The 27,194-nt window shown below is 29.9% G+C and overlaps 2 protein-coding genes across 2 annotated transcripts; both read right to left on the bottom strand.

The window, feature by feature from the left end:
• Nucleotides 1–141: 141 nt before the first annotated feature.
• Nucleotides 142–12,187, bottom strand: LOC105208928 (alanine--glyoxylate aminotransferase 2-like). The gene is made up of 4 exons (XM_011179027.3): nucleotides 11,787–12,187; nucleotides 9,196–9,314; nucleotides 1,469–1,703; nucleotides 142–1,402 (listed from the first exon to the last, which is right to left on the bottom strand). Exons 1-4 carry the CDS (start codon nucleotides 11,873–11,875, stop codon nucleotides 394–396), a joined length of 1,452 nt encoding a protein of 483 aa, XP_011177329.2. The 5' UTR covers nucleotides 11,876–12,187; the 3' UTR covers nucleotides 142–393.
• Nucleotides 12,188–25,760: 13,573 nt separating this feature from the next.
• Nucleotides 25,761–27,110, bottom strand: LOC105208963 (basic-leucine zipper transcription factor A). The gene is made up of 2 exons (XM_054231804.1): nucleotides 25,941–27,110; nucleotides 25,761–25,835 (listed from the first exon to the last, which is right to left on the bottom strand). The coding sequence occupies exons 1-2, from the start codon at nucleotides 27,108–27,110 to the stop codon at nucleotides 25,761–25,763; spliced, it is 1,245 nt and encodes a 414-aa protein (XP_054087779.1).
• Between the last annotated feature and the right edge of the window lie 84 nt (nucleotides 27,111–27,194).

Raw genomic sequence — 27,194 nt, forward strand, 5'->3', positions numbered from 1 at the left:
ATTAATTATTTTTCTAATATATACTTTTTATAATTTATAATATTAAAAAAAAAATTTTGAATATTTTTGAACAATTTTCTTAACCTAACTGAGTTTTTATAAATATTTTACTTAAATTAATTAGTTAATACATGGTTACAGTACAGTTACTACATTATATATGTATATTATATCATTTATTATATACTACTTCACTATATAGTACATAAAGACTTTTTTTTAATTCCATTATACATAATTCTACGAAGAATCTACACTTAAACACTATGGCACCAATATTGATCTGGCTACAAAACACTATTAATAAAACAAACACTCTATTCTTCTTCACTACAACACTTAACTGACTACCCCACCAAAATTTATCAACATGATAAACCCACAAGCAAGCCCTTACGACGATTTGATGAGTCTTTGACGATTCTCGAACATCGTGCTCGTACTCTGCTCGGCATCAGCGCCAATCATGAATGGCGCATCGTTGCCCTCCTTCACGAGCATGGCCAAACATTCGCGGAAAGCTTGCAGGAATTCATCGGCATTCTCCTGATTGAAGCACATGGGTGGCTTTAGTTTGATGACATTGTCATTGGGTCCATCAGAGGACACGAGCACTCTGTGCAACGACTTCATGCGATTGACAACCCAGTGCGCCGACTTGGTATCCGGTTCGCGTGTCTCGCGGTTCTTCACCAATTCAATACCAACAAAGAGTCCAGCGCCACGCACATCACCGATGATATCGAATTCAGTGCTGAATTCTAAACATTTCTTCAACAAATAGTCGCCAACACTGCGTGCGTTCTCCTGCAGACCCTCTTCATCGATAACGCGCATTACTGCATTAGCAATGGCGCAAGAGACCGGATTGCCACCGTAGGTGTTGAAGTAGGCCACACCGGTGGCGTAGAAGGCATGCGCTATCTCTGGTGTGGTAACCACAGCGCCGACTGGATGCCCGTTACCCATTGGCTTGGCGACCGTTACAATGTCGGGCACCACATCTTGTGTCTCGAAAGCCCAGTAGTGTGTACCAACACGTCCAAAACCGACTTGCACTTCATCGGCAATGGTGAGTCCACCGGCGGCATGCACAGCATCGTAGACTGCACGGAAGTAACCTGGTGGTGGTATGATTTGACCACCGCAACTCTGCAAGCTCTCAGCGATGAAAGCGGCTACACCTTTACCCTGTGCTTGCAATTTCTTGCAAACCTCGACAATGGGTTCACAGTACAGCTGCGCCATATCGGCGCCGGGATGTTCTTTGTCAACGAATTTGCCGCGATAGACATCGGGACAGGGTGCTACGTGCACATAATCGGGTTTTGGTTCACCGCCAGGTTGATTGAATTTGTACGGTGAGACCTCCATAACTGCGGTCAAGTGGCCGTGGTAGGCGCTGAAATTAAAAATAAATGGAAAGTTAGTAAAATTTCAATTTTAATTTTAATTCTGGCAAACTTACTGATCAAGTGTGATCACATCACGTCGCTTGGTATAGTTACGCGCCAAACGCAAAGCCAAATCGTTGGCCTCCGAACCGGAGTTAACGAAGAAACAGACCGACAGTTCACCGGGCATCTTGCTGGTCAAAGTTTTGGCACATTGCACGAGTTCATCGTGTAAGAAACGATTATTCGTCGAGATGGTGGCCATTTGTAGGCTGCCAGCGCGCACCACTTTCGGATGGCAATGGCCAACTGCAATGGAAGAGAGGAAAAGAGAAAGAAGGTGATTAATAGATGTTCGTTAATTAAAAGTAACTAAATGATAATTTTATAATAAAATAATTTTCGATTTAATCAGTGAGGTCCCGCTTTTCTTATAACTTCTACTTGTAACCTTCCATAATACCTTGATATACCTGCGATATCTTAACCTACATCGTTTTGAAAACAACAATTTCATATTTTCATCATTGCAATCACACTACTATTGCGGACCTTTGAACAACACTATCAACAGTACCCCATTCTAATAACCGCCAGAACGTGCTGCCGTAAGAAAAGCATGCGATCGCCATTATCAACACTTGCTGTGCACACGATTTTCAAATATTTATTTACGTCAAGTATTTTTCCAAAGCGCGCACACGGACGACTTCTCTTCCCTCCCGCCAATACAACAGCGGCGCTGATAATAACAACAACTTAATTAAGTAAATAAAACTATCAACGCTAAATAACAACAAAATACAGAACGCTCAAGCGGCACATGCTTTGCGCACAGCCACGATCGCTTGGTCACTCAAACGCTCGGATCGCATGAAAGGCAAGCAAGACAATTCTCCAAATCTGAAAAAGTGATTTCTATTATGTGGATTTTTTTTTTTCAATTTAATTTTTGAAACTTTATTTTTAGCGAAATACGTTTGTGGCAGCCGATCGTACGCGCTGTGATCGATGCGCAGGCCCCCGTAACGCCTCACTTTTCTACTGCTCTACTCTTGCTCAAAAATCACACAAGCACTGCCTACAAACAAATCTCGCTTTCAATTACCGCGCCCCTACGATACGATGGATTATCTACATATAGTGGAGCATAGCGCTCGTCACACGAGTCATTGCGATCAGCACGATCGTGTGCTTGCCGTTTGTTCGCTTTGACTCGCGTGCTACTCTTGGCGTTCTGCCTCTGCTAGTTGGCGGACTTCAGAAACATGTGAACGTCTCGTGTGGAAATATTAAATGACTGATAAGCTCAAAACATATGTATGTACATTTGTACAGTAAACAGTTGTACAGCTGTTTTCGTGCTACTTATATTAGTTAATAATATATAAGTGAGTATGTTTGTGATAGACAAGTTGTAGTTTGCTCGATTGCGAGTACTTGCCTTACTATTTATACTTGTATATTTACTTTTCATATAGTTTATTCAGTTACTTTTATTATCAGCTGTTATTTCATGGAAAATTCTAAAGACCTTTTCACTCTAATTAGTTTAATTAAATAAGACTTTGAGAATTATTTTTAATAAATAACTTGAGTTCACAGAAATTAAGATAAAGATTTGTTACTGGTAGTGAGGAAGCTTGAATTGATGGTATAAAGCTTGTTGAAGAAAACATTCCAATAAATAACAATTGTTGTTATAATATCTCAATATAGAGATTACTACCGAAATAAGAGCTCTAGGCTGTATAAAAATACTCGGATGTCTTGAGAACACTCAGAACAACAGAACAGATACGATTGCCGAGCAAGTACTTGTAGTTAACTATTTTATAGAAAGAAAGTTTCAGCCTTTAGAAGCTTGGTTAATACGTTTAGGGCTGTCAATAATATCTTTTAAGATTTTAAACACTTAAAATGTTTTATTAAGGAGTTTGAGGCTTTTTAAACTATTTTTAAAAGACTTGGTTATCTAAAAACTAGTGAAATTAACACTATGGATTTTCTTGCTAGTTCAAGCGAGAACATTTGCTGTCAGATGTCTCTTTGAACATCGACTTCCCACACTTTTACGAATTATTCCTTACTTAGTGTTAGTTTTCGGCTATTTCAATTATCAATTGTGTTTCGAAAATTTAGAAAAAAAAAATTGGAAAAATTTAAGTCTGACAAGACCTGAAACTATTTATAAATGCATTATCCCTCCAACACCCACTCCACTCTCCCTACACTTGTGCAATCACTACGCTTTCGCAACAGCTGCATAATCAGCTGTTAAAGCAAAACGTGACCCATTTTATTATATTATGAACACTAACTAATTAGCCGAACAAATACTATACAAAGTATATGCTGCATTAGATTGTGTAACATTTAACAAGTTGTCTCGCCAGCTCGCCAATAGCAGCGTGCAATTACACTTGCAAATGCGCCGTTTAGAGTTATCACGGCGACACAAAGCGGCGCAAACGCATGCAGCGAATGATAACCCAAATGCGAATTCCAATTCCATAGAACGCAAGTAATCACGTGAAGCAATGCTGGCACAGAGCAAATATGAATAAATGTCTTCAACTGTATGAGTGGCTGTGTATGTATCTTAATCTCATTGCACTAGCTAGCCATTAACGCCTCGTGTATTGATAAATTCTAACATACGCCTGTCAAATGGCAAATCAAATGCTTAATTTTAGCACTCAAGGTGGCGATCGGCGTTCGCTGATCATATAAATTTGTTTTTGCTTTTGCTAACTGTAAAGCATGTGAGCATGTGGAACGTGCTAATAAACGACCTTCTACACGCGCGTCGTAATCGTCTCTAGCACCGCTGCTGGCCCATATTTTAATAGCTTCAGCGCTTACAGCAAACAAGTTACAGCGGTATACATACAGACAAATATTCTATATATATTTATTTACAACAACTGTCTATTGGACCCACCTACCGGCATAGCTTGCTCGCCTGAGGGTCACTTGGCCGCCGTCGAACAACGCGCTCATCACGTGAAGCACACGCGATTATGAAGCGTGTAAAAGTGGCGCACATGCTTGCTCGGCACACTAATACATAAGTAAATATATTATATATGGAGGTGTGTAGATCGACGATCGGTACTTGAGTACGCACGAGTACTCGCTAGTGGAATTTAGTAGTAACAATGTTTTATTTGAGGCTGTCAAAAGCGCTGATAAGGCAATATTTATGCTAATCATACATAGTACTCGTATGTAGACTTGCAGCACTTGAATCGCTTTCGTGTAGAACGCAATTGTTATATTATTATCACACTCTGTCTAAACTAGTTATGTGACCCTTGTGAACTGCTTGCGCGTAAAACGTGATTAGTTTGCACTTAAATTTAATAGTCGCACTATTTGTGTGCGCTATTTTTGAAATTTCCTTGTGTTTGTTAATAAAAATAATTTGAAAAAAATATAAATAATTTGTTATGCACGAGAAACGTGATCGTACAACTGCATAACGTCATGTTTTGAACTGTTCCGATTCTGACTGCGTAGAATCCTTTAGATTCACTAAATTACCTTTATTGCTGTTGACGTAAATTTGCTGAGAGTTATTACGTTGTACGGTTAATTGAGTCAATTTGTGAAAGAAAGGGGTTTGTCACTGATGTAAGATCATGCATATGACGCAAGTGTTTATTATTTAATTGAAAACATATTAAATTATTTCCGTAAATATTTTTATATTTTTTAAGTAACTCAATTGAAATTTACGCGGATGGAATTGTTTGTTATTATTTTGGCTAAATATACTCTATACAAAATGAAATATTCTACAAACTATAAATGCATCAATTCTATTATTATTTCATCCTTGAAAACCTTTACTGGTATCACTATAACTTAGACGAATATATTATTATATTTTAGACCAAGTTCAGGTAGGTCAATTAGTTGAGATAATTACGTTGTAAATTAACTCATGTTTTTTTATAGTTGTAACAACAGAAAAGAGATAATACATATTTTTTTAATAAAATTAAATTTGCGTATTTGAGCTGAGTTCTCAGTCCTTGGTAGGATGTTCATAAATACTGGATATAGTTATATCGTTTTAAATTAACTCATCGCATTACTAGTTTAACAGATATATTGATATTTTGAGTAATTATAATTAAGTTTAGACTCCAATCTTAGTTTTCTCAAAAAAAAAAAAAGATAAGTATAACGGTGACCTTGGTGACCTTCTCAAAAAAGAAATATAATATTTTACTTAAAACTTAATGCAGTTATTACTCCATGCATTAAGACCTTTTTCTGACATTGATTTTGTTGACATTTCGGTAAACCGACTCCTTCCGCCTATCAGTATACTGAAGACTTCTTACAATGTTAGATGAAAATTTATACATAAATTAATTGAGAACTAAATTAATTGTGCAATTACTTAATGACGTCATAGGGATGGTAAATTGAGAATAATTATGAGTTAAATTGCTAAAATTAGCTTAATTGTGCTATTAGTGGTATTTTTTCAGAATTTAAATTAATGTTTTTTTTTAGAAAAAGTAATAGTTCCCTCATCGTTTATTTATGGTCACAGGAAATTACTATCGAAAACGGAATGTCCCTTAATTTAGTCAATTAAAAAAATTTCCTTAATTTAGTCAATTATAAAATTTTCCCTAAATTTAGTCAATTAGCATATTTACATTTTTTTGTAAGTAAATATCCGATATCTGAAATTGTTCTTTTTTATTATATTGAAATTGTTTTTTTTTAACTTATTTAATTTAGTCAATTAAAAAAATTTCCTTAATTTATTCAATTATCAATTTTTCCATAAATTTAGTCAATTAGCAAATTTAAAGTTTTTTGTAAGTAAATATCCGATATCTGAAATTTTTTTCCCTCAAACAATGTATTTTTTAACTTATTTAATTTAGTCAATTAAAAAATTTCCTTAATTTAGTCAATTATAAAATTTTCCCTAAATTTAGTGAATTGGCATATTTACATTTTTTTGTAAATAAATATCCGATATCTAAAATTGTTTTCCCTCAAACAATGTTTTTTTTTTAACTTATTTAATTTAGTCAATTAAAAAATGTCCTTAATTTATTCAATTAACAAATTTTTATAAATTTAGTCAATTAGCAAATTTAAGGTTTTTTGTAAATAAATATCCGATATCTGAAATTTTTTTCCCTCAAACAATGTATTTTTTTAACTTAATTATTTTGAAATATAATTCCCTCAAATATTTACAAATTAAATCATTAATGAAGTCATATCCATAAATTTAATATATTTATTTATGAAATTTTGTCGAGTATTTACATTCCCACATATCTAAATTTAAATGATTACAACACGTGTAAATATATTTACATAAAGTGAGGCGCTCAATGAATCGGTCAAAACACGTGATTGCTCGCCAGTCATTTGTTGTTTGTTTGTCTGCCTTACAATGGAATGGAATGGAATTATACCGGACGTTAAACGAGCATATCAGTAATGACCGAAACGGTAAATATTTGTGCGGACACTGCACAAATTCAACATACATATATACACATATCAATTGATTGCAAGCATAACTTTGTAAGTGAGTATGTATGTATCGATGTAAAAAGAGCAGCACGAAAGTCATATCAATGGAACAACAACAAAGCTAAACGCAAATATTTATTAAAGGTCATTCACACCATCTTTTGTTTGTTGCTTTGTAGTACTGTTGCTGTTTGTTGCAAATATTTGTTCAGTGGAAATTACCCATTTTCCGCAAGCAAACAAAAAGTGTGATGCATTGAGGTAAAAGTAAGAACAACAATTTTAATGAAAATTCACACTTCACCTTTGACACACATACATGTCTATATGTATGTATATATTTTCTTTAATTCTTTAACAAAAAAGTATAAAGAATTTGTAAACAAAAGACTTGTTGTCAACTCAGTGAGCGATCGCGCGCCAGCGCTTGTGGGCGTCAACACGCCGAAAATACATTTATGAATGTTGTTGTTGTTTTCTTTTTACACTCTTTGTGTCGGTCGAACTAAAAATTCAGCAATTCAGAGTCAGCTGTGTTAAGCGTGCTCTTGTTTACCTGCTAATTTGCACGGACGGAAAATACCCAAGCGACATTTGTTGTAAATTTGGCGATAAAAATACCGAAATATTTGCATACACGTGTGTACTTTTGTATGTAAGTGAAATGAAAACGTGCAGAAGCGAATAATAAAGTGTCTGTGGAAGACAATAGCGCTTTTGTTGTTGCGTGGAAAAATATGGATATTTGTTTTGGGATTATTTTGCTGATTTTTTGTACTATTTTTAAAATACTTTTGAAAAAAAAAAAAAAAATATTTGATTAAGGTGGCACAGCTGAATTATATCCATCTATTTATCATCCTCGTAATCGCATGCATGTTTACCTTTGTGTAGAATGCATGATCAGTAAACATCTATTTTAAGCCTCCACTTGTTATTCAAATCTTATCAAATTAAAAATTAGCAAAAAGTAAATAGCTTCTGCAACGAAACGCGCAATTTGCTTGGTGCATTGCCAGGTGTCGAGCGCTATACGTATGTATAGTATATAATAAATAAAGATGCATATAAGAGGCACTTGCGCCATAAAGACCTTGAATCAAAGTGACTTTGACTTTGAGCAATGATATGCAGTTAGGCTAACATGCAAATTTTTCAAACAAAGAACAGAGGAGACGCTATATTTGGGATCTATTTATATGAGCGATTATAGATTAATTGCATATTAAGCATAAAACCGACAATTTTGAACCTCAAATGGCTGTGATAAGCTGCATTGCTGTAATTTTTATGAAATGGGGTTCATTAGACGATCTATTGCATTGATGAAGAGACTTGCAAATAAAATTGCTGTTATCACTTGGTCAAAAAATTATGTTCTTAATTAATCTAAATTATGTTCTATTTGATTCTGATCTAAGTGAACTAAACAAAAATACATGCTGAGGGATTTGCACGATCATTATTATTGCGATTTCAGATGGTCCATCAATCAATATATTTTCATTGATAACTACATTAAGAGGTGATCATAAATATATCATAATGAAAGATCTGTTGAAGATCACTAAGTAATTTTTAATTTTTTTTAATTTTTCAGTGTTTGTAGTAAATCAAATATTAGAATTATCGTTTATATTCTGATAAACATGGTTCACGGAATGTATAAAAAATGATATGGATGCTAAAGGAACCTTTCAAAAACTTATGATCAAGTTATGATCGATCGGGAGCAAAATGATTTACAGATAAGCTGTAATAAATATTATTTTTTATATACAAAAATATTACCAAAAATCACTAATCTCGTTAATTATACAGTCTAATAAAAAATTTAAAAATAGACCAAACAAAATAAACCTCACCAAAAGCACTAAACGATCACCTAGTGATAAAGCTTGAAATTAGGCAAATATTTTTTTATAAATGAATTGATGGTCTATCGCTTAATGAGTCTATCTACAAAACATAACAGGTTGTTGGGCAATAATTAATAGATTAGAGGGTTCAAAGACATTCGATGAGTTTAAAGTTATAAATAAATTTTGAAGGAAATCCGTGTTAATTAGAAAAAATCTAATTTTTTGATTTTCTTTTCGTCGAAAAATTGTATTAGATTAGAGAAAATAAAAATATAGATTTGCAAAATAGTTGCATGAACCCAATATTTGTGTGATGTCTAAAACTTTTCAAGCTTCACTTTCACTTTTTTATATTTTCTTCCCTTTTTCTCGACATTAAATTAATGAATTTTTCAATATTTTTTTTGGAGGTAACTTACCATGCGCCACATTATTGATGCAGTCCAAATAACGATTGCCCATCTCATCGAACATATACTGACCCTGACCACGTACAATTTTCAAGGGGTCAGAACGATAGAATAGTTGGCAAGCTTGACTGTTGTAAGGACCACAATTAATTATCGGAATTATGTTTTTTTTTTCAATTTTCGAACGACGCAGCCATTTAATGGAAAATACATAAAAATAAGAGAAAAATTTGTTAGATTATTATTCATTATTCAAGATAATTTTAAGAACTAAAGTATATTTTAATATATTCTATATTCTATTTAAAAAATATTATAATATTTAATTTAAAGATTATTAAATTAAAATAACTTAATCTCTAAATATATATGTAAATATAACTATATGTAATATATGGTCTATAGTTAATCTATAGCGACCTGATGACGTTTAGCTGGAAAACACTTGAAATTGTACTTGAAGATAGTAAAGATAATCTAATAATCTTTGTTGGGGGCAAACCACTTTATGTACTACATATGTACATATATATTTATGTGACGCAATTTCATATTTTTTACAGCTTTGCACGCATTGCCGTTAATTATCGCTTACAAATAATCGACCCCCTCCGATCGACCACAGCTGATAAGCTAAAGAGATTATTTGCCATCACTGTACCAAATTAGCTTGTTATTATCATTTAATAAACAATTATTTTTTTATGTGAAATTTTCTAAATTTAAAACAAATAAATTTAATTTACGCGAACGAGGTACGCTATCAGTACATTGGTTATCTCTAAGCATCGTATAAAAAAACTGAGTAATATTAGAAAGCTAAAATTAAGAATTATGGAGTTGATGAAGATGTCTTAAGGCAAGCGATAAAGATTAGTTTTAATTTATGGATTCGCAGGGGTATATCAAAAGAATTTTTTAATTATAAAATTTTCACTAAAAATCGATTTTGATAAAAGAAAATTCTTTGAAGATAAATTGAAGAGCTCTTTGCTTTTTTATGCACATTAAAGTGAGTGCCAACATTTTAAACTATGAAATGTGAGTAAATATCTACTTTTGTAAGCAAATAAATACCTACACACATAACCGCAAAGGATGCCGCCAAGAGCTTAGCTCGAAAAATTACTTTTGCTTATGCTTTCTTTTCTTTCTCCTTCGTCAAGTAGGATGCTTGTCGCCAGGCTGTGACGCTACAAGAGTACACACTTGACGCATGCAGTACTTTTGGCGCCGCCTGTGACCTTGATAATGAAATTGCCAAGGCAACGACCTTGCGCCACGTATCAGCGCACGAATGGTTGAGTATCATGCTCATGCACTTAAAAAGCACTAGCAGACATACACACATATATTTGTTTGTATTTCTTCTTTTGTGTATGGCTTTGTTTGCATGAACTTTTGTGCTTCAGTGTAGACAACAAACAAGAGTTCTTTGAAATCGCTTTTAAAAAGTTGCGGTCTTTTGGTGAAAGTGAGTGAGAAATTAATTGTAATTATGTTTTAAGGGGAATAATTTAAAGAAATAATAAAGAATAATTAAATAGAAATAAATTTAAAAAAAATACTTTTTTTTTTATAAAATAAGCAATAAAAATTAATTTTAAGAAAAAAACTTTAGAATTTTTTAATAAAACAATAAAAATTAATTTAAAAAAAAAATCTTCAAAATTTTTAAATATTTTTTTTTTAATTTTTTCATATTAAATATAATAAATAAATATGACAAAAATCGGAAAAAATTATATTATTTAAAAAAAAAATTAAAATAACAAACTATTAAACATTTTATAAAAAAGATAATAAAAAATTGATTTTAATAAAAATAAATAAATTAAAAAAAAATAAATTAAAAAAAATAATAAAAATTTGATTTTAATAAAAATAAATAAATTTAAAATAATAAGAAAATTTTAAAAAGTATTTATAATAAATTAATATAACAAAAAATATGTTGATTTAAAAAAATTAAAATTAAAATTTTGATATGAAAAGTTAATAAAAAAATTATTTTATAAAAAAATAAATAAATTTAATATAATAAGAAAATTTTAAAATGTATTTATTATAAATAAATATAACAAAAATATGTTGATTTAAAAAATTTAAATAAAAAACTTTAAAAATTTTGATATGAAAAGTTAATAAAAAAATTATTTTATAAAAATTAACTTCTAAACTATGAATAAATTATATTGAATTTTATTTGAAATATAGGACTACGTTTTTATTTTTAATTAAAAATTCGTAAACTTTTTCATTAATATTATTTTTTAAAATCTATATTTTTTATTCTTAAATAATATTTCGTGTCTAAAAAATATTAAAAAAATGAGATTAAAAAACTCACATAATATTATTTAAGATAAAAAATATGTATATTGTTACATAAAACTATTTTTTTATTATTATACTTTGATCACTTCACGGTTTGAATAAATTATACTAATAACTTAAAGCAATATAGTTAAAAAAAAAAATAAATATAATTAAAATAAATATTTAAAAAACTATTTTTTTTAATATCAACACTAGAAAAATTTTTTTAAATATTTTTTTTTTTTTTTAATATTAACACCGAAAAAAACATTCATCCTTACCCAATATGTTTGTTTCGCAATTTGATGGTGTCCGACTTGGACAACTTCTCGCTCATCGCCGATTCCAGTTGTTCGCGTGTGAAAGACATTTTTAAGGAACTTTTTTACTTTACTTAATTTAAAACTTTAACAAAACACTTAAAACAATCAAAAAACACTTCAATTTCAATTGCACAAAGAAAGAAAGTGCTGTTAACGCGCTGACAGCCAGTCAACAACTGAATTTACGAAATTGCCGTTGCTACGAAGACGTCAAATCAACACGCGTACACAATGTTACGTTAACATATGTATGTATGTAGTAGTATTCTTGTGCTTCTTCTGCTTCTGTTAGTTAGTTGACACTCGTACGCCGATGACACGCTGCTTGGGTATGCCGCTTGCCAGTGAATGACGAAGACGGTGTGCCCGGCCAGCGTTTTTATATGCATACGCCAGATGGACAGGCAGGCCCGGCTAGCCAACAAAAGCGATAGTACGCTAGCATTTAGCAAGTGTACAAACGAACAGGCAGGCCCGGTTAGCGAGCGCGCTTTATTGCCAGCGAGCGTTTCTACACACATTTGTGGGTGTGTTTGTAGCTGGCTGGCTGCTGTTGATGACGATGGCGACGATTGCTATCGTTGCTGGCGTTCTGCTCGCACACCACCGAACACTTCCCAGCTTTGCCGCGCTTATTCCACTACAAATTATGATAGCGATGGCGTTGTTGGCCTTTGGTTTGGATGCTTGAATGCTTGGATTTTACGTATTCTCCGAGCATTACAACGCAAATTCTGTTGAGTCTATTGCCACTAGGATTTACTCGTGAGTTGTTTATTGTTGTTGCTTAAGCACTCAAATCTAAAAAGTGAGCGTATTAAGTGTTCACACAAACGCTGATAAGCGATACTCAAATGAATCCACAATAAAACAATAAACATAAGTGTGACGGCCTAATAACTGGACTAAATTTGGACTCAACAGGCGTCAGTGCGACCGACCGTTGACCGACAGACGCTGACGTTTCATGCGGTGCAAAATTGTGCATGTGATCTCGTGGAGTACTGGAGTATAGTGAGTGGATATGATAGGTGCTACTTGAGGATTGTCGTTCAAATACTTTAGATATATATGTATATATACTGCGATATTTGGACTATTTTAGAAAGATTTCTAACTTTTACTATAAAATCAATTTCAATTTCACTTCAACGATTTATCGAATTACTTTCGGTTACATCGAGTCTACATCAATGTAATTCTACAGATAACCATTCAAGAAATTTTATTTATATGCTTTTGTGTATGTAACTCTATCGAATGATATCGGCGAGCGGAATTTTTCGAAAACGTGTTGTTATTTATTATCTATTTGCATCGGCTGTTACATTTGCCGGTTCTGCAAAGTCAGTGAATGTTTGTTTATGGCTGTTACATTAACATTATCTGTTATTTTAACAAAGGTCGTTTGCTGCTGTTCACAACAGTACGCTGTAAATCAGACAGAGTGAGAGCAGAGAATGTTAGTGAATTAATAAACGAATAAAATATATAGTTATTTATTTCATTCAAAAAAATTATTAAAAATTATAAAAAAAATAAATATCAAAAAGAGGGTAATATAATAATAATAGTAATATTAATAACAACAACAATTATGACAATAAAAATAATATTTAATTAAAGAAAATTTTCAACAAAAATTCTTTGGAAAATTTCGTATACTAAATAACCCAAAATTTTTCTTTGAAAAAAAAATTTCTTAAATATTTAAATTGTAAGCGAATCTGTACTGGGAAAGAGGTCTATATGGGAAGTTAAATTCAATTCTAAGAATTTAAGTCATTATATATATTTTGCGGTTTCAATTATATATATTCGCCTGAAATAAATTTTAAATTTTTGCATGAGGTCAACTGTAACTGAAACACTTTAGTCACATAAGAAAGCATACATTATATTTCATTGACTTTGAAACATAAATATTTTATAAATATTTTACGGATGCTGAATTCTATCCTTAACGTTCTAAGCTTTGAAAACAGAAGTTAGAACAAAAAAGTCTAAAAACGAAGAGTGTTTTTTAGACAAGTGGTTTTTAAGAATAAATAAAACTCAAGAATTTAGATTTATTATAAAAACAAGGGTTTGACATTATGGCTTAAAAACAATTTCGGGCAAATGACCGCCGCGTCTGGAATAAATAAATTTCAGTCGATCCTCAATTTTCAACCATGTCTTTCAGCAATTGGAGCCGTAAGTTTACAACGTTGTTCCTCAGTAAGTCTCTTCATTTTGAAATACCTATCCAAAGTGTAATCAAGTAGCAGCTGTCAAATCACTCCGAAAAACGTATTGCCTAATTGAAAACCAAATGTGTAAAAACAAAATATCCGTTAGAAAAACCGGGGGCCTCAAAATATGAGAATCTGGAAGAGCTACCGAAAGTGAAGCCACAAAACCTTTTAAAATTCGCGTCAAGTGCAGGCATCAGAAAAGAAAGACTACTCCTCGTGGAGAACGTGACGGCACTCCATCTGATCTGATCGCAAAGGACCAAAACTGGTCTATGTGTGGCTACTAACTTACCCTATAGTCAGACCTGCGTAAATTAATTTTATTCTTATAGCATTCTAAAACGGATGATGAAGAAAAATTGGGCACATACGCTAGCAGCAAGCGAAAACTGTCATGAGGTGAACTGCCAAAGCCAAGGATTGACCGTCAGGATGTTTTTAATATGTTTTTTGGCGGGATTAGCAGGAAATCATATACAATGGGCTTCTCCACTAACGGAAAACCCTTAATTCGGACTTGTACTGTCAACAATTGGATCGTGTAAGGAAACATTGGCTCAGAAGCGGGCAGCTGTGGCCATAGTACGTCATCAGAACATCTCCAGCCCACACATATCGATGGTTACCCGCCAGAAGCTCCGGGAGCTTAGTTGGGAGGTACTTCTTAGCATATAGAGCCGCTTTATAATCTGGAACTGACAGCAAGTTTCTAGCTGTACCTTTCTAGAGAAATAGTTTTACGCCTCAAGAGAAGCTTGTGAAAATCGACTTCCCAGTTTTTCGAATAAGTAAGGGGTTTCTATGACAGTGACATGAAATGGAATTGTATTTCATTTGTCGTTTAGTATTTTCGTAAGGAATCTCCAATTTCCTTATTTTCATTAACAAAATTAAACTCAAATCTGTTTTCTTTTTTTCTTGAAGTTGTTTATTTTTTGCTTTATTTCTCATGATGTTTAGTGTTTTCGTTATTCCTTTAAAATTCTGCTTAATTTCGGTTTATTTTTCTGTAGGTATGCGCTGCTTTTGTTGTTGTTAGTTGTTGTATTTTTTTGTTTGGGAGGGGGTTTCATTTGCTTTACGGTTTCAAATTTATGTTTTTGAAATATCAGAATTTTTTTTTTATTTTATTGTATACATAGTAATACATAAATATGTATATATATGTATGTATTCGGTTGTTTGTTGTATATAATTATAATTAAATGCGTGTATGTTTACAGTTAACAATTTATATGAGTGATTAAGCATTGCATATACACTCGGCTGTGAGCAGAAGCGGTTAATATGGTTAGTTATTGAAAAAGTTTGGTTTCTATTTTTTGTTGTTGTTGTTGTTTTTGCAAATTATTTAAAGCGTTTGCGCGTAATTTGGTTGCTGCAGCAAGCGATTTGTTTTTTTTTTGTTGTTGTTGTTGCTTATTTTGTATATGAATTTGGTTTTACATATATGAAATAAATATTTGTTGTTGTTAAATGCTATTGTTGTTGTTTTTGGAAATATTTGTTTGTTTTTTTTTTTGCTAGTAATATGATTAGTTGTTGTTGTGGCGCTTCGGCGTTTTGCAAAGAGTTCATAAGAGTTATTTTTTTTTGTAAAATCTGCTTTTAAAGTATTTGTTAGCGTTGTATGTTGCTGTTGTTGTAGTTCTTTTTTTCGTTTCTATAACTGATTTTCATTAGTTATGGCATTGCTTGAAGCTAAAAAAAAAATTATTTGTTTGTTGTAATCGATTCAAAAATGTTTTGGATTCTAATTTTTTGCACATGACTGTATTTTTTTATGTGTGCGTAGTGAAATCATTGTCAATTTACAGTTAAATAAAATTTGTAGAGCTGTTTATTTAAAGGAATTATGCGAAAAAAATTAAGTTTCGGCTTTTTTGCGTTTTTTATTAGAAAAATACCAATTTCACAGTGGCAAAGCAAAAAAATGCAGCAAAGTATATAAGTTGTATATATTGTAGTTGTTTTAATTAACTTTCGTTGGCGCTGAAATTTACTGCTATTGTAGTTGTTTATTTTTTTGTTTTTTACTGAGCGTTAGTGGAGTAGTGGCGTTTAGTTGCAGGGATTTCAATTTTTCAATTTCTTCTTCTTTTCATTGTCTTCTTCTTATTTATTTATATTATTTTAATTTATTTTGTTTCTTTTTCAAAACTACTATTTGCATTGAATGTACAGCTTAAAAATTTGTCTTAAATCCATTTTGCTTTAGTTAAATACATATGTGGTTGTTGTTGTTTTTAATTTAATATTTTTTTATGTTTTTGCGCATTTTCTTTTAACTAGTTATGTATGTATGTATTAATGGTTTTTTTGTGGTTCAAGAACACTTTTTCTCATTGCATATAATACATAATCACTTGTATGTATGTATGTATGTGGCTTGTTTACAATTTTTTTTTTTTGCTTTAAAACGCATACACACAATGCCTGTAAATACCTGCTTATGTATTTTCATTTACTATTTATTTTTATATTATATATAATAATATATATCTATATATTTATGTGTATGCATGTAAGTATGTATATTTATGTATGTAGAGCCTGTTTGTTTGTATGTATATGTGTTTGTGATTTCTTTTTTTAATTTTAATTTATATATAACTACAGCATATGTTTGTATATATTGCATATATGCTAGCATGTATGTATGTATATTTATATATATATATATAGTATATATAACGCCATTTTAAGTATTTATTTTTATTTTTTTTACTCGCAACTGTTTCTTTCTTTCTTTTTTCTTAAATATGTGCACAGTAATTTCATTAAAATCGCAAATATTTTTTTTTCGTAAATTTATTGCATTGTTTTTGTTGTATTTATATTATTTTTGTCATTAAAATTCTCGCATATATTTAGATTATGTATATTTGAGAGCATTAAAATTTGCATTTGCTTAATTTGGTCTGTGGCATAATTTTGTTTAATTACATGTTTTTATTGTTGTTGTTGTAATAAACTGTTTATTTACTGAAACACATATTTTTGCAATATTAAAAAGTTTTTTGTTCTTCAAAACTCGTAATTTTTTTTTAATGTTAATACTATTTAAAATATTTTTTTTTACATTATATATGCAGTTGTGTATGTACATATGTATGATTTTTGCTGAAAAAAAATAAAAAAAAAAATATTTTTTATAAAAATAAATTTTAATAAATAAATTTTAATAAAAAAAAAATTTAATTTAAAAAAAATCTAAAATATTTTTTTTTTAATTTTATGGCATTAAAATATATTTTAATTTGTATATCTGTACATTTTTTTGCAATAAAACAATATATGTATGTGTTTAAGACTTTTTTTATTTTTTTATAATAACTCATAAATCTTATACCAATACAATACTGTATGCAAGTATATGTGTCTTGAAGTATATATATATTTTTAATATATATATATATATATATTTTTATATATGTATATGTCATTTTATTTTCGCTTGAGTGTAAAGTTTCTTAATGCTTTCTGATACAGCTTCCATATCGAAGGCGAAACTGTAATGTTGCGCTTTTAAAATCGTTTAATTATTTTTGTTAATTTAATATTTATATTGCATGTCTCATTTCTATATATGTGTGTCTGTGTGTGAGTGCTTACACGCGTACTCTGATTTTGCATAATTTCCATTGTCTCCTCATTTGATAATTTGTTGATTTCGTCAATTGTTGTCAACAAAATTCTTTCAACGGAAATTGCAACAGTGTTGTTTTTGTTGGCAGTCGTAAAATAAATATTTATTTAATAATCTTGAAAGATCAATAAATAAGGAAGTTAGCATTAAATGCCTTTACATTTTTATTTTTGGGGAAATTTTTTATGGCTTTGCATTCATAAATTCTATGTGGTGTCTACAGTTTATGCAAAAATGGTCAATGACCTAAAGTACGAAGAAAAATATTTTATATATTTTTAAACAAACAAAAAATTAATTTAATAATAAAACATTGATGAACAAAATATGCTATACATCTGTAAAAATTATGGTTTAAAAGGAATTTTCATTGAGTGGTCGCTAAAGTGACGTCAACAAAATGTCTTAAGTTGTTGAATTCACTAAGAACCGAGAGGAAACACAAAAATTTTTATATTTTTTTTACGATAGTATCTGATTTATCTGATTATTAGTCAAAAAATATCCTGATTTTGTCTTAACAGGCTTTTCTTTCATATTCTGTTAATTTTGCAAATATTCTCATAAGAAATGCTTTAGAAAGGATCTGGCCAAAATTTATTAATTATTTAAGAAATCTCTACCTGGAATAAGTGTAAAGACATGTCATCATTTATTGTAACTAGCTCTGTTAAGTTTTCACGAAGCATTATGATCGAAAATTATTCTGCTGAGATTAAAATGTTAAAAAGGACTCTCAAAATCTCTTATATAGAGACTATTGATAATTTGGGTATTAAGAATCTCGAAAAGCCTTCACAAAGGCATTGAGTACGTTGACTTTTCAATGTTTTTAACCACAAATACTTACTCCAGCTTTAAAATGATTAAATTTTGTTAAATTTTTATAGAGAACTAGCAGACCGCTCAAACATTTTGAAAAGTTATAAGTTAATGGTTTTGAAATTTTGACTTTCGTTCCTTGACTTTCTGGTACGCGTTTGCCATCGAAGAGAATGACATGCAAGACGATTTTCAGTTTCTGATTAAGATTCTCCATCACGCAGTCTTTTTGATACCCTCGCCTGGGAACAATTTCCAGAAAGTTGAGAGGCTAGCAATAAATATAGCCTATGTTACTCGGGGTGAATGTAGCTTTGCAATGGTGAACGAATTTTTGAAATCGGCACAGTAGTTTTCGAGTTTATTCATTACAAACATACATACAAATCTTTCTTGGTTGCGTTTCCTTAAAAATATTTTCACTTAAACAGACCACTTTGGTTTGGTTAAGGTTTTGAAGTACATATATTCAGAACATCCTTGAAAAAAACGATACAATTTGGGTTTGTACGCAGGACAACAATGCTTTTCTAAAAACCGAGAAGTTCAAAAATCTTTTATAATTTTCGCTTTAAAAGTCTCGTAAAGTCAGTAAATAAATTTCGAAATTCTTAGTAAGCCGTTTTTTTCAACATGACTATACCTACAATAACTTCAATTTCTAAGGTAAAAGATGTATAGGTGCACAGTGAAGCTATTAATTCAACATTTGTTCAAAAAAAAAAGAAAACTAAAAACAATACGAATATGAGGGTGTGTTTTATTGAGTGCTTTAAAAAAAATAAAAATAAGCAGGCAAATTTTAATCTTTTCGGCAAGGTTCTATATAAAGTTCAAACAAGATTTGGTAAAAAAAATATACAATATTAATTTACTCTTAAAAACATATTTTGTTAAAGAAGACATACCCTAATCTAATTACGTACAAGTCTTAAAAATAAAATTTTCCGAAAAGTATTTAAAAAGAATGGCAAATATTATGCTTGCAGAACAGATAGATCCTTTTGTTAACTGACCTGCCCTAAATATTATTGCTCAATTTCGCGCACACATTCCATCAAAGGTATATATGTAGGTATAATCTCTGACGTGCTGCACCGAGTAATCCCACGCACTTACACTCACTCACATACACACAAATACACAAACTAATTTATACATATTTACAGATTTTTCATTTTCAGCTAAAACGTCGCTACTTTTTTTTCGTGTGTAAACTGTCTATGCACATAAGTAATAATATATATATAGCATAAGTACTTCTTTAATTACACACTGCAATGTAATCTAATTACAATAAATCGTTAAAAATTGCAATACAATAATGTACACAGACATATGTATATGTATTTGCGTTTGCGCCACTACTTTGCCTTTTGGTAGTGAGTACTTTAAATTAGTATTACTTTTATTTGCTCAATAGATATACATACATACCTTGCTAAATATTTAATATTAACTTTAAGTTTAATTAATTTTGTAAAATTGTAAAGAATGAGGTATTTTTTTCTTTTAAAATAGCTTAATTAATAGTGTAAATATTATCATATATATGTAAGTGTATATGTGTATATATGCTGAAGTGTACACATACAAGTAAGAATTTCATTTTACGCATGCTTTCGTAACTATTTAAGCATAAATCATTTCCGCTAAGTATATTTTAAAAGCCTATAAAGTTGAGTGTAATATTTTGCATGAAAATATTTTTTTTTTTAATTTTCAAAAAAAAAATAGTCGAGTGTAATATACATATGTATTTGCATGAAAATAAATTTTTTTTTAATTTTCAAAAATTTATTTTTTTAATTTTCAAAAAAAAAATATTTTTTAAAAATCATACCAAATATTTTCTCTTAAAACAATCGAAAGCTGTTTTGAAATTATTAGAGAGACATAAAGTAGAAATTAATACTGTTGGATAAGTTGCGCTGTAAATATTCATTGAATGTTCAGGCAGTGTTCTCAACGCGAAACACTCTTTGAACACCTTTCATATAAAGATTTTGAATGTTAGAAATATCTTAATTATCAACTTATGAAAAAACGTCTGTGAAAAAATGTTTCTTGCTAACAGACAACTATAGAGATCCGAAGGTTTCTCACAAAACTTGTCATAGTGTTACCAAGTAGTTAGTACAGCTCTCTTTACAGATCTCTGCTCTATATAGGTATATAATTAGAAAGTAGTTTCGAAAATAGAGTGTTCTTATAAAAACAGAGACCCTAACTCGATTTGAAAGTTGTTTATATTCAGATTTGATATTCGACTAGATATTGTAACAACAGGCTGTAACAGATTAGTATTAATTTCAATTAGAGCCAGAGATTTCTGGGTGTAAACTTCTATATCTGTCGGTTAATTAAATAATAATTTTTTTTTTGGGTATATTTTGGTTTTGGGGAAAATAAATTTTTATACCGTAGAACATTTGTGAATCTTCTTAGTTTTGAAGACAAAAAAAACAGAAACAGTACCCACTCAAGAGGTTAAGTTCGTTGAATACTCAGGTTCAGACCCAGTACAATTGATGTATAGTTTCTAAAAAAAGAACTCACGCAAGTAAACAAAATGTAGGTGGCTTGAAAACCGCCTCATTTTTTTGAAAAATAACTTGTTTGAAAAAATAATATTTTGAAAAATTTTTATTTTGAAAATCAAGAATTAAGAAAATTTCTAAGACCACAAAAAATTTTCTGCTAAATATGTAATTTCTTCCAAAAAACCCTTGCTTTTAAAATACATGCATCTATTTATGTAAATAACTACATATTTGTATATATGCTTGTTCGAAAACGCTTAATTACAGCGTTCTTTTGCTTGGTGAGGGGGAAGTTTGGAGGGAGTTTAGCATTTATATACAAGTTTTATATTTTGCATGTTCGCAAATCACCGTCACTAGTGTCTTCAATATGAATACTTTTGCTGTACATTTCTAGTTTGCTGATTATTTGGAATTAAAACTCTAATTTTTATAAATTTTTGTTTTTTTGTCAAATTTTGCACAATTAATTTTCGATTTTTTTTTTATTTAACTACCTCAACTCATGCGTATTGAATTGTTGGTTTAACTCATTTGTTATATGCTGTACATGTGTGTATTATTTATTTTATTCACTTTTTAAACGCTTTATTGCTTTAGCTATGAATTTTCTTTTGTGTGATTTTATTTGAAATTATAGAAGTTTTTAGGAAATTATTTAGAAAAATTCACATCAAACAACTTAATATATATTTTTTTAAATTGAAAATATTTATTAAAAAAACACACTTTAAAAATCTTAATATTTTTTTATTGGAAAAATCTATTTAAAAAGAAACATATTTTCCAAAATTTTGATATGAAAAAATTATAAAAAATATTGTTAAATTTTAAAAATAAAATTTTTGAATAAAAAAGTTTTGAACAATTAATTCAAATAAAAAATATTTTTTTCTCAGAATTTTTTTATTTTTGATTCAAAATTTATTTTATTTATAAAATAATTATTACTAATTTTAAACCATATTTCGACTACCGCTATGCTTAATCTCCAAGAAGTACTTTTCCTTAATATTTATTTACAAAACCAACATTGTTATGTAGTGTGTCCTATGTATGTTCAGTTTTTTCGTTATATTTTTATTTACAACAGTTTTCATTTAACTACATGAATTTCCGAAAGAAATAGTAGTGTTGTTCGCTACGAAGTTAGTTTAAAATTATAGTATAGCAGAATCAGTTATTTTTATATTTATTCCTTTTTTTATTATTGCAAGTTGGCAGTTTCTCATATATGTTTGTATATTATATATCTCGTAAATTTAAATGGACGATAGAAAACAGCGATAGAAAAAATGAAATACATATATAAAAAAAATATATTGCAAATCTAAATTTATTTAAAAGGAGGGCAATAAATTGATTTTTAAATACAGAATAAAATAAAATAAAATAAAGTAAAATAAAATAAAAAAAAAAAAAAAAAATAAAATAAAATAAAATAAATAAAATAAAATAAAATAAAATAAAATAAATAAATAAAATAAAATAAAATAAAATAAAGTAGAATAAATTAAAATAAAACAAAATAAAATAAAATAAAATAAAATAAAGTAAAATAAAATAAAAAAAATAAAATAAAATAAAATAAAATAAAATAAAACAAATAAATAAAATAAAATAAAACAAATAAATAAAATAAAATAAAATAAAACAAAATAAAATAAAATAAAATATAATAAAACAAAATAAAATAAATTAAAATAAAATAAATTAAAATAAAATAAAATAAAACAAAATAAAATAAAACAAATAAATAAAATAAAATAAAATAAAACAAATAAATAAAATAAAATAAAATAAAATAAAATAAAATAAAATAAAATAAAATAAAATAAAACAAAATAAAATAAAATAAAATATAGAAAACAATATTTTCCAAATCTGAAAGCACCAAAAAAATTGTTAATTATTTTAAAAATTATTAAAAAAATAAAGTATGTATATATCAAAATGTGTAAAAAATATGTATTCTCTCACACAAATAACAACAACACACTGAAGTATGAAACAAAAAATTAAGTTAATCAAAACAGTTAAACAAGATAATTATGAAATCTATTAAAATTGTAATTTCAGCTTAAAACCTATTTTTTAAATATTTATAGAAATAAAATGCCAGATCTTCATAGAAGATCAATATTCTAAACGACTACAATCAACAAGAACTTTATTGGCAATAAGCCCCTTATGAATAAAAGTTCAGCCTAAAAGATACTACAAAAACTAAAAAATGTCTCTGCTAGCATTAAGACAGTACCACAGTGTGGACGTTATTGTAGAACCTTTTTATTTTACTTTTTCTTTCTTTTTTAACTCAAGAAAAAAAATGTTGAAATCAAGGCTCAACGAGCAAATGGTAGCAATAGAAGAATATTTTTTTATCTAGGCTTGCATTTTTTTTTAATTATGAGCCTCGAGGAAATTAAGAGAAAATGTTAGAAACAGAGATTTTAAAGGATTGAAAATTTAATGAAAAGTATTTATATATATTTTTCTAATATTTATCGTTCTTTTCTAAATTCAAATTCAAAAAAAGTTCAACAATATTTTGGTTCCACAAACTGCCTTCCAAGGTATTGCTATCATTTAACTAAAAATTACTTAACTAAAATTCACCAATTAAACACAAAATAAAAAGTCAATTTGTTTTTATGTTTTTTTTTGCGAGTTTTGAGATAAATCCAAAAAATCATATTTATTCAAAACTACTTTTATAATAATAATTTTTTTTTGCATTTTTTTAAATAAACATTTTTTATAATTGAAAAAAATATATGTATATTTATGTATGTAAAAATACAAAATATTTTTTAGCATTAATTGTGTATGTGTGTATGTAAAAGTAAATGTAATTGTAGGTATTTCTTGTAAATAAATGTATAAGACAAAAAAAACGTTTGCACATAAAAGTGCAAAAAAATAGAATTCATAAAAATGTGTATAAAAACAAAAATTTATGAAAAACGCGCGCCACGTACGAGTTCAGTATAAGAACAACGCGATTATGCAACGAGATTATTCATACACAACTACATATACAAATATGTGTATATGTATGTGTGTGCGGTTGCTATAAATAAATATATAGTTTATGAAAAAATTATAAAATATATATTTAAAAGAAAAAAAACTAAAATAAAAAAATATGTATTTTAATGTATAACTATATGTGTATATATGTTTGTATAATGTAAATATAATGAATTTATGCAATATTTTTCTTTTTCGCTGATGTTGCATGTGTATATGAATAATTAATGCGACGTATGAGAATATAAAAAAATATATAATAAAAAAATATATAATAAAAAAATATATAATAAAAAAAATATAATAAACAAAAATATGTAAATAAAACAAATAAAATATAAAAAAACGAAAACGTACAATTACGCACCTAATGCTAAAAAAAATATTGAAATTTTACAAAATTTATATAATTAATTAATCAATTTATTTTTGTTTTATAATAAAAATTATTTTTTTTATAATAAATTTATTTTCTTTCAATAAAAATTATAAAATTAATTTTTTTTATAATAAAAATAATTTTTTTTATAATAAAATTTATTTCTTTTTTATAATAAATTTACTTTCTTTCAATAAAAATTATTTTTTTTTTATAATAAAATTATTTTTTTTATAATAAAATTATTTTTTTTTTTTAATAAAATTTCTTTTTTACAATAAAATTTATTTTTTTTTTACAATAAAATTTTGAATTACCAATTTTTCCATGTAAGCGCTGAAGCTTACACAATAGTTTTACGTTTTCATTTCACATGAGTTTAAATTATTTTTTAATTAAAAAAAATCTTAATTTTTTTGTTGGTTTTTGAACACATTGCTGCTGCAAAACAGAAAAAAACAGCTAGCAGAGGTAAATTTTTGCATTTTTCTTCTTCTTGTTGACACTGTTTTGCCGTTATTACTTCGCTTTTACAAACTTTTAATTTTACAATTTTAATTTAATGTTTTTTATAAATTTTCCACAACTGTTGCATGCATATATACGTTCGTGTGTCTTTCCATATTAATTATAATTATTAATTATAATAAAAATATAATCATTGTAAATGTATAAATGTTGCATAAAAAAACCTTTGCGTCGCGCTCATGTATAGTAAATAAATAATATTTAAATTAAAATATAAAAAAAAACTCCTGAAGCATATGGTAAATGTTGCTTTACATTAAATAATCAGTCCAGCCTTAACTAACTGAAGTTATATGCATATAAATATGTATGTAAATCGCTGTGTATGTATATAAAACGGTACAGACAGCATAAAACTAAGCAGAGAACAGTATTTAAATTAAAATTAGAATTACACAATTACGAAAAAAGTGCTTTATAAACGTGTAAATACTTCAATAAATAAGCAAACGAACGAAAAAAAGTATTTAATAAACATTGATTACGAGAAACGGTGGTAAGTTCAAAAAATTGCTTATTTGTTTGTTGTTGTTGTTATAACTAATTTATTTTATTATTATTTATTATTTTTATTTTTTATTATTACTTTTATTATTATTATTACTTTTTATTTGTATTACTATTACTGCTTTTCTTACTAACATTATCTCTCTCAGCCACCAATCGCTAACTCTGTGTGTGCGCAATGTTTCCGCAACATGTTGCGCAACATTTTTATTTGCACTTTACACTAGCTACACTTTACAACGGCGCTGGTGGCGGCGGTGGCGCATGATGATAGTGTCGCACATTTTGATGATGGTGATGATGATGTGGCTGATGATAGCCAAAATGTGTTGCATGTTGTTGCTGTGGTTGTGGCTGCTGCTGTTGTTGCTGCTGGGCATAATGGTGTTGTTGCTGCAGCTGTTGTCTATCGGCATCTAATTGCAGCTGGTGTTGGTGCTGCTGATGTTGATGCTGTTGTGATTGCTGTTGTTGCGGTGGTGGTGGCTGTTGCAGCAGTTGCGTTGGTTGTTGTGTATGCGCATGCATGTTGCTCACCGCAGCAGCAGCATTGTGATAGTGATGGTGATGACGATGATGATGATGTTGCGTATTCGCTTGGCCATTGGCGATGCCCGTCAAACCACGATTTGCATCACTACTCGCTTGCGTTGTTGCGACCAATGTTCCCGCTGCTGCTGGTGCGCCACCATTCGTCGTCGTCGTTGGCGCCGTGGTGCGCATACAATTCAATTGAAAATTGCTGAATTCCACCACAATCGGCGCGGCCGAGATGACATTGACGTTTTGTGTCGCATTTACAGTGCTGATATTGGCTAGAGGGGCTGTGGCACCGTTGCCACTGCTGACGCCGTATGTTGTTGGTGGTGGCGGTGCGGTGGCGATTGCCAGCATAGCTGTTGGGTATATTTGCTGTTGCTGTTGCGGCTGTTGTTGTTGTTGCTGTGTGGTGTGTGTCAGCGCATGAGCCATAGCTTGAGTTTGCTGTTGTTGTTGTTGTTGTGGCGTTGTTGCTGCTTGTGATGTGTTCGTTGCATGGTGTGTGACGGTCGACGACTGCGTAGCTTGTCTGCGCGCTGCATGTTGTTGATTTGTTGTCGTTGTTGCCGCCGCATGTTGATATTGAGTGGACTGTTGTTGTGGCGCCACATATGCCGTCACTTGTTCGTCTTGTTGCAACTGTGACTGCGGTGGTGGCTGTTGTTGCTGGTGGTAATACGCTGTTTGCAGTTGATAATGTTGCTCGTATTGTTGTTGTAGCTGTAGCTGCATCTGCTGGTGGTGAAATGCATCGGAAAGTGGCGGAACTGTGTTTCCCGTGGGGTAATGTTGCTGGTGTGCTGCATAATGCGCCGACGAAGAGGACGTGGCAGATGGTGGCAACGTTTGTGTTGATGGTGGTGGTGGCGTCGCTGCTACAGCATGTCGCTGCGCTGCTGCTGTGCCCACTGTGTCACCAGCGCCCGTATAATAAGCGAAATTGTTCGTGTTTGTCGCTTCAGCGCTGCTCGGCGGTGAGCTGCCTACGGATGTTGCTGATAAGGGCAGTGCTGCGGCGGGCAGTTTCGGCACACCAACGCTCATATTCGTTTTCACATGTCTGCTGCAGGCGCTGTTGTGTTGTGAATTACTGCCACTGCTGCTGCTAGTGTGATTGCTGTTGCTCTG

Source organism: Zeugodacus cucurbitae, chromosome 5, assembly GCF_028554725.1.
Source record: "Zeugodacus cucurbitae isolate PBARC_wt_2022May chromosome 5, idZeuCucr1.2, whole genome shotgun sequence".
NCBI classification, from domain to species: Eukaryota; Metazoa; Arthropoda; class Insecta; order Diptera; family Tephritidae; genus Zeugodacus; species Zeugodacus cucurbitae.